This window comes from Solanum stenotomum, chromosome 7 (genome assembly GCF_019186545.1).
Source record: "Solanum stenotomum isolate F172 chromosome 7, ASM1918654v1, whole genome shotgun sequence".
NCBI lineage: Eukaryota > Viridiplantae > Streptophyta > Magnoliopsida > Solanales > Solanaceae > Solanum > Solanum stenotomum.
This window is the reverse complement of record NC_064288.1, coordinates 16,356,549-16,366,389: the sequence shown is the minus strand read 5'-3', so window position 1 is coordinate 16,366,389 and position 9,841 is coordinate 16,356,549. Positions and strand designations below refer to the sequence as shown.

The 9,841-nt window shown below is 34.3% G+C and overlaps 1 protein-coding gene across 1 annotated transcript; it reads right to left on the bottom strand.

The window, feature by feature from the left end:
- Nucleotides 1–966: 966 nt before the first annotated feature.
- LOC125869685 (uncharacterized) lies at nt 967–1,497 on the bottom strand. Its single transcript, XM_049550142.1, has 2 exons — nt 1,345–1,497; nt 967–1,218 (listed from the first exon to the last, which is right to left on the bottom strand). The coding sequence occupies exons 1-2, from the start codon at nt 1,495–1,497 to the stop codon at nt 967–969; spliced, it is 405 nt and encodes a 134-aa protein (XP_049406099.1).
- Between the last annotated feature and the right edge of the window lie 8,344 nt (nt 1,498–9,841).

The window sequence follows — 9,841 nt, the reverse complement described above, 5'->3', positions numbered from 1 at the left end:
GAGGTCTATCTTAGAAAAGCAACTAGCCCCCTAAAGTTGGTCGAACAAGTCATTAATCCTGAGGATGGGATACTTATTCATGATTGTGACTTTGTTCAACTGCCAATAGTCAATGCACACTCTGAGAGAACCATCTTTCTTTTTTCACGAACAACACGGGAGCACCCCATAAAGAGGTACTAGGTTTGATGAAGCCATTATCTAAAAGGTCTTCTAACTGTTCTTTCAATTCCTTCAGCTTGGCTAGAGCCATTTTGTAAGGACGAATCGAAATGGGCTGGGTATCTGATCTGGAAGGAGATCTATTTTGAAGTCGATTTCCCTTTCGGGAGGAACTGTAGGCAGATCTTCTGGAAACACTTCTAGAAACTCATTTACTATAGGAACTGACTCAAGATTTGGAGTTTCGGAGTTTGAATCTGTAACCCGAATAAGATGATACATATACCCTTTGAAAATTATTTTTTTGGCCTTAAGGTAAGAGATGAATCGGGCCATAGGTATTGAGCTACTACCCTTCCACTCTAAGACTAGCTCGTTTGGAAACTGAAATTGAACGATCCTAGTTCTACAATCGATTGAGGCATAACAAGAATGTAACCAATCCATGCCTAGAATGATATCAAAATCTACCATTTCTAACTCTACAAGATCTGCTGAGGTGACTTTCTGAGAGACCGTGACAGGGAAATTTATGTATACCCATCCAGCTATAACTGGGTCACCAACTGGAGTACAGACTGAGAAGGGTTCTCAGAGAGTTTCTGGACTGACACCGAAATTTACTATTATATAGGGACTTACAAAAGACAATGTAACCCCTACATCTAACAATGCATAAACATCTAAATGAAAGACTCGTAATGTACCAGTGACCAGATCAGAAGAATCTTCCTGATCCTGGCAAACGTGGAGAGCATACAATCTATTCTGGCATTGACCGCCACCTATACCAGATAAAGCACCCTACTGAGTTGGGCGACCTGCTGGTGTTGTTGGAGCTATAGACTGAGCTTTATTGTTGTTACTTCCTTGCCCCTGCCTGGCAGAAGGGCAATCCTTCAACCTATGCCCAGACTGACCATACCCAAAGCAGCCTTCTGTGCGTGCAAGACACTCGTCCGGATGGTTCTTACCACACTTTGGATAAGTTTGGAAGGTTCTTTTACTCGAAGCACTCCCCTGAAATTTAGAGCCTGATGCCCTACCTTTCTGATCCTATCGAAACCTAGGGGATGGAGCACTAGCTGATGAAGGTGTTAGGGTTGTAGACCTCTGCTGAAACTGCGAGCGATTTCCACCACCCGATTTTTACTGAGAGTATTCATAATTCCATGTTCTAGCCTTTTTGTTGTCCTTAGCCATTTCCCTAAGCATATCTTCCTCAACCTGCTGAGCATGAGTCATAAGCTTAGAGATATTCACATCCTCTAATAGCATAGCATTCTTGCACTCTGTCTTCACCAAGTCAGATACCCCAAACAGAAACTTACTCATTTGTTCCCTTGGATCGGCAACCATGTGTGGAGCATACCTGGAGAGTTAGGTGAACTTAAGTCTGTATTCTTGGACTAACATTGTACCCTACTTTAAATTTATAAACTCTTGTGCCTTAGCTTCTCCCAACTTCCTTGGGAAAAACATGTCTAGAAAAGCTCCAGTGAAACACTCCCAAGTCACAGGAGCTGCATCCGGCACCCCTGTTTTCTTTCCACTAAGTGAACCAAATGTAAGCTACATCCTTAAGCTGGTAGGATGCCAACTCCACCCTATAATTACCAGTCACTTACATCACTCCAAAGATTTTCTTAACCTCATCAATGAAGTTTTGTGGGTCCTCGCCAACCTGCGACCCTAGAAACTCAGGCGAATTCATCCGAACAAAATCTCAAACCCTAGCTGTAGCTAATTCAATATTAGTGTTTGTAGAACTAGGGCCTGCCAATTGTTCTGATTGGCAACACTTTAAGCCAAGAGCTGGATCACATTCTGAAATTCTGCATTCGTACCCTCATGGTTCGGGACTGGAGGAACTGCGTTAGCATTGCGTGCTTTAGCATTCCGCACGTTAGTACTACGAGGAGGCATGATCTGAAACACATAACGACAAATTAGAAAGGAAATCATACCCACACACGATAAGAATAACAATAAAGTGAAGTTTTTCCTAAAACACTTTGTAGCCTCCCTCTCATTAGATGTGGTGAACTTCACACCCATGAAAGAGACTTTACTTAGTACAGCTTTCAGACATCCTAGGACTCTTGAACCTGGCTCTGATACTAAGTTTGTCATGCCCCGAGGCTACCCCGTTGAAGTGACATAGGACCTAGGATCACGAGTGACCCCAAGCTAACCTTGTGTCTGGCATATCAGAAGCATACTGAGAGATACCAAATAAAGCAGATACCATGCGGAAGCTAAAAGAGTGGATATCTAAAAGTGGGGAATACCCAACTAGTCTGAATATATGAAATGTACTAAGAGTTTCATAACAACTGAAAGTTCAAACTCAACAAGTCAAGCTGGTTCTACTACTATGTCTAAAAAACCTCTACTGACTACAGTTGTTGGGACATGCCCCCAGCTAACCCTAGAAAAACTGAAAACTGAAATAAAATAAAGCATGTCTATTGTCCTTGAAGTATGAGGACTCACCACTCAAGATGTTGAATATGGATCGGGAACTGATCTAAGCGTGATATGAATACTGGGTACCTGAACCTACATCATGAAAGGATATAGCACAGAGTATGCGTCAATACTTTGAATGTACTGAGCATGGAGGATATAGATACTAAGTTGAATAAAAATATGAAAGTTGAACAAGGCATAATTGAGCAGGAATGTAACTACTGAAAAGATAACTGAAGATCTAAATTGAATCCAATGGCCAAGTACTAATCCTGAACATGACATGCTGAACTGAATACTGAAATATATACTAAAAACCTAGTCAAATGCATTACAAGTCTGATTGTGGGAGCTACTATTAACCGACATATAACCACGTGAGCTGAATGTGGAGTCCAATGTATATGCCCCATCGAGAGGACCCAATATACCTTGCCATGACTGGCGTGATCACTAAATTTGATGCCCACAGAGCGGATTTATACTTCTACGGGGGTACGTAGTTCTGGGATTGTGAGGGTACACTGAACCCTAGTCCAACTCGGTGCTAAGTCTACTCCCAACTGAATATGCAAATAATACATTATGACCGAATAGCTCAAAATACTAACATGCAAACTAAGAATGCAACATTTATATACTGACAATGAGACATTTAAAATCTGAAGCATGACTATCTGTTTAACTGACCTAGCAAGTGCATTTCGTGAACTAGGAGAATCTACACAATCTAGGGTTCTGAGTTTAATACCGGGAATTAAACCACGATTCTAAGAAAACATGATATTTTGATTGCAAATACTACAATAGCTAAATCACAACAATTTTCTAAGGATTTAGAAACCCTAGGTCTACACAAGGTATGGAGAATCAATAATCTGACTGAATTTTAGGGACCTAGTAGATGAAAGCAACCCACTAGTGAAATATCACATACCTGGTAACGAAATTCACGGAGAAATCCTTTGTATTTCGGGGCTGAACTGAAGAAAATCTCATGCTTGTTCCTTAGTGGTTGGTTGTTTCTTTCTCCTCTTCTACTCTAAGTTTCAGCAAATTCTTGAGAATAAACGATTTGGGGTAAGTTCTGACTAATTTACTAGGCTTAAATTGACTAAAATGACGTATTTTAGGTGTTAAATGACGTAGTTTAAATGTCCAATGCATAGGGGAAAAGGCCTAAACCATCCTAAGTTAAAAGCTGACAGAGGCCTACCACGGCGCCACTGACGGACCGTCAAAGGGACCACAGCCCATCAAGTGGGTCATGGATTCTTAGCCAGTGACTACTGGTTCTGGGAAAGTCCAACCACAAGCCTTACCACGGCCCGTGTTAAGGACCACGGACCGTGAAGGCTACCATGGTTCTTCATTTGGGCTAGGGGTCTGCTAGCTCAAGTTTACGTATGCCACCACAGCCCGTCATCAAGACCACGGCCCGTGGAGGGCTCCATAGTCTGATTCCTCAGCCCTAGGTGGTTCTGTACTTCCTCCACAATCCTTCCCACGGCTCGTGAGGTAGTCCACAGCCTGTGAAGGGCTCCGTGGTCCACCACTGCTGGGAGGGTGTTAACCACGATGAGGGTGATGGATCGTGGTCCTGATCACAGCCCGTGAACCCCTCCGTGATTCACCTGTTTTTGCTAAAAAGTCCAAGTCTGTTTATCTGAGGTGTTACATGAACATATCTTTAACTAGTTTTACGGCACGCGCGTTGCACGTGTGTATCATATTAAATAGTATATGATATTGTAAAATAGAATTAATATGACTAAATTAAATCTTTTTAGTAAATAATTATAAATTAAAAGAACAGAGGTCAAGTGCGTTTTAATGATTAATACAAATTGTCATAAAGTTAATTATTTTTTGAGACCAAAATGACCTGATTTCATTGAAACATTTCAAAATACATTCAAAATTTAAATATGGTGAGAAAGTGACATTTCTTGAGTACTGTTTTTTTTTTCTTTACTCAATTTTGTAAACAAACTTAACCAGCAAAATAGAAAAATAATATCAATATAAAAAAGGTCATCAATAGCCTTTCCTCTTGAGGTTATGACTATAAATGATGGACACTATTTAAGTACATTTTTTCTCTTAAATATTAATAATTCAAATTTGATATGTGCATGACACTAATAACTATTACCATAAATAGTGCAATATTTTATCTTTATACGTAATATATCTTTTTAAAATATTATTACTCAATTAATATTTGACGAAAGCTATCATAGAGATGTAAATTTACCAAATGTGTACTTCTATAGAAAATTTCAATACTATTATAAATAGAATGTTATAGAGAAAAAAAAATATAACATAAAAATTAGTTCTAAAAAAAATTAGGTTGTTACAATAAATGTTATTATAACGAACGATGGTTAAATAGAGAATTGAGTGTACGTCAAATATTTATGTTGACCAATTTTTCTTTTAGATATATATATTTCAGTAGCATAATTTAATATTAATATATCAACTATATCACCTATGGTGAAAAATATTATATTTATTTAAGTTTCTACCATATCTTTGTGGAATTATAGTCCTATCTTTTTTTATGCAGCATACATTTCATATAGTTGTTGCTAATGAGAGTATCTAGTACCTTATAGAAGTTGTATCATGATATAAACATTATACTTTTTCAATAAAAAAATTAATTGATGAATAAAATTTAAATTATTTATTTATAGAATCCTTTTGTGATCAACCACTATTTTCTTATCTATTTTTATATAGCTTGCAAGGAGTGTATCGTGTGACATAACATTTTCTTAGATCAAAATGAACACAAATAACAGGAAATTCATACTTAAAAAAAGTCAACACAATATAAATATAAAAAAGAATAAATGTATGGAACAATTCATAGCCAATGAAGAAGGAAAACGAAAATATTTGTTCATGATATATGTACTCTAGTGTTTAATTCGGTTGAAATCTCTTGCCACCAACACTTTACATTCTCCAAAAAATATATTGAAAAATTCATAGCCAATGAAGAAGGAAGACGAAAATATATGTTCATGCTATATTAACCTTAGTGTTCCAAAATTAGGAAGAAACTCCATTGTTTGAGGTTAAAAGAATAAAAAAAGGAAAAACAAAGAAGAAATATTTTACCCTAGTCATGTGCCTTTTTTCATACTTGTTTATTATTATTGTCTCTTCCACAACTTGATCTATTTATTTTATTAGAAAAAATAATCTAGAATGTGTGTGTTCATCATTGTTAACTCATTATGTGAACACTAATTATTAACTTCTATCTCGAATGAAAATACAAAAGAAATTAATCACAGAAACAAAACAAGAAAAAAAATAAAAATTCCCGTGCACTATATATAGAAGTTTTCTGTGTGACGCAAAGTTCATAGATAATTGCACATTTCGTTGTTCTCTTCTTTTCTTCTTTAATAGAAAGACAATACCTAAATTTCAATGCTAAGAACTTTGGGGAAAAAAATCAATGAATTGGGGATGAATAATGTATGAAAATTTTAAATGATCTCAAATTGTCACAGAAAAGAGATCACCAAAAACTTGCAAGGAGTGATTGGTTGTGATTTATGACCGAAGAAACATGAACGTAGAAATTGTTGTGACTATTCATACGAAATTAGTATTTTTTAATAAATAAAATATGTAGGTTAATTAAAGGCTATTAATTTTATAAAATGATATAAATAATATTGAAGTATTTGTGTGATGAAAATCGTAAGAGGAAAATATAATTGTGAATTGATGAATGATTTGTTACAATTCGTTCACCAACTCTTTCTTATGCGGTACCTCCAATTTCATAGAATTTTGAACTTAATCAACTATTGCAAAGAACACTTGGATATTTTAAGAAGAAGAAGAGTAAAAAACCTTTAGAAAAACGTAGTTTGAAAGTGAAAGGAAACCCCTCTATTTATACCTAACAAATAGTACTATGAATAGGCACTTATTGTGCATTATTAGATGAGTCACAACCCTTCAAAAAGTCACTGCTCATCAGAAAAGTCATAACCCTTTGAAATAGTCACAACTCATTAAATAAGGCACAACTCTTTTGTAAAGTCACAACCCTTTGAAAAAGTCACAATCCTTTGAAAAAGTAACAACTCATCGGAAAAGTCACAATCTTTTAGTGTAAAAAGGGTCTCTACTTTTAATAAAATATAATTAAATTAAATAAATAAAATAAATTGAGTATTTTTAATTGAGGGTATTATAGTAATTCAACATTCATGTTTGGGAGTTCATGATTTTAAGGTAGTATAGAAGATATAGATATAGATAGATATAGATAATTAATTTTCAATAACTATGGTCAAATATATCTTTAATACAATAATAAAATTCTAAATCTATGGTCAAATATATCTTTAATAATAAATTTTCAAAATATATGGTTAAACATATCATTAATACAGAAATAAATTTTCTAAATCGTCTATAGTCAAATATTTCTTAAATAATAAATTTTCAAAATTTATGGTCAAACAAATCTTTAGTACATTAATAAATTTTCTAAATCTATGGTCAAACATATGTTTAGTACATTAATAAATTTTCTAAATCTATGGTCAAACATAGCTTTAATGATAAATTTTTAAAATTTATTGTCAAACATATCTTTAATATAGTAATGAATTTTCTAAATCTATGGTCAAAAGTATGTTTATTAATAATTTTTAAAAAAATTATGGTCAGACATATTTTTAATACAATAATAAATTTTCCAAATCTATGGTCAAACATCTCTTTAAGCGTTATTAAACCCTTCTTAGCAAATTGTTCGGACCCCTTTTGGAACTTAAAAACTTTTCTAAGGGACAAATTTTCCAATCTGGTTTAAAATATATGGTCAAACATATCTTTGAAAATATTTTCTCTTTTAAATTTAATTCAAAATTTATGGAAACTCTCCGGTCAACAATAGAAAAGACAAACAATATATGGACTTCTACCCAAATTTTAAGCATCATTAAACCCTATATAATCATTCACTTTGGCTCCTAGCAATTAAATACTACTACTTCATTTTCACTTGTGACTCATTACACAAGAGAGAAAAACAAACCCTTTCATTCAATGGCCACTGATAGTATAATCACAAATGATAAATCACCTATGGGAGATTAGAAAAATCCATTAGTTTTTTGTGCATCCCATATGAAACACGACGTGAAGGATTGTGTTGTAGCACAAGATCTTCCAGTTCCCCTTATCGACATAGGGGGTTTCTTTTATGATGACCATGTCGTGGCCCAACAAACATCTAGGCTTGTTGGTGAAGCGTGCAGCAACCATAGTTTCTTCCACTACTAAAAAAATGTCAAAAAACGACGTCCAAAAGCGACGGACTGAGTCGCTTTTTTGGTCAAAATCGACGGAAAAGCGACGCAGTCACCTCGGTCACTTTTTAGCTCGACGCTTTTCAAAAAGCGACGGACTGCATCACTAAAAAAGCGATGGACAGCGTCACTTTTTGATTTTTTTTTTTGAATTTTTTTTAACAAAAGCGACGGAATCCATTGCTTTATTTTAATTTTCATTTTTTTTATTTCTAAAAAGCGACGCAATCCGTCGCTTTTCTGGAAATTTTATTTTTGAAAATCCCAGAAAATTGACGGAAAAAACCATGCTGTCCGTCGCTTTTCTGAGATTTAAAAAAAATAAAACCCAAAAAAGCGACGGATAAAACCACGTTGTCTGTCGCTTTTCTGGGATTTTTAAAAAAATAAAACCCAGAAAATCGACGGACAAAACCACGCTGTCTGTTGCTTTTTTCCTGCAATATTTTTGAAAGCAGAACCTGGCAGTTTCTACTGCCCACCTGCAAATACAATTCAATTCAATTCTACACTATTCAGCCCAATCAAACACACAATTATAAACAATCTAAACAAAACATAAAACAACAAAATTAAAATAACATTAAAAAGTATCTAAATCACAAATTAAAGACTAATAAAGTCTTTCAAATTTCATTTCAAAATTACAAAAAGTTCATAAATGTCTAGAGATCTAAACTAGGGAGTGGGTTCTACATAATCATCATCATCATCACTCTCGTCGTCGATGTCATCGGGAGCTGAAGTAGTAGGTCGACGAGCGAGGTTCATCACTTGTTCTTGATTTGCTGAACGGTCTCACTCATGCTTTCTTGTCCAGCTACTCTTCTCCACTCTGGATCTGCCAGTGCTGCTGTTAGCTTAGTTATTTGAGATGACATAGCAGCAATCTGAACACCGTCAAATGCCTCGGCTTGACGTGACGATCCAATTCCTTCTAAGCATGACTGGAGTCATCTTACATCGTTTCGAGAGCCTAGACCATAGGCTCTACCCTTGTGTGTCCCCCTACCACTTTTTCTTTCCAAATCTGGGTGGAAAGTTCAGGTGTCAATTGGACCGAACAATCTAGATTCTCAACGACGTACTGATGAAAGTCATTTTGCATATTAAATATAAAAATTGACATCAGTATATATACATATCATAAATATATTCACTATTAATATATATTATTCATATTAAATAACTTACAAAAGTTCGTTCGGTCCTTTCCTCCACCCACACATGATCTCATTGTCTTTCTTTCTGACATGAGTCTTCTTGAAAACCTCCGATTCAATGGGAGTGTGCCCCAATTCTTTTTCCTATAAATAAAAACTAAAATTTATAACGATATTTATGAATCAACTAATTATTTATTTAAAAGTTTGAATTTGAACTTACCACCAACTAAACCACATTATTTATTTTAACTTATTTAAACTACTTAACAACTTTTTAATTGAACTAGTTTAGTTTTGAATTAATTCCAACAACTAAATCCATCAACAAAAACACATTATTTAATTTAACTTATTTAAACAACTTAACAACTTTATAACTTTAACTAGTTTAGTGTTGACTTAATTTCAACAACTAAATCACATTATTTATTTTAATTTATTTAAACAACATAACAACTTTAACTAGTTTAGTTTTGACTTAATACAACAACTAAACCACATTATTTATTTTAACTTATTTAAACAACTAAACAACTTTTTAACTTGAACTAGTTTAGTTTTGAATTAATTCCAACAACTAAATTCATCAACAAAATCACATTATTTAATTTAACTTATTTAAACAACTTAACAACTTTATAACTTTAACTAGTTTAGTGTTGACTTAATTCCAACAACTAAATC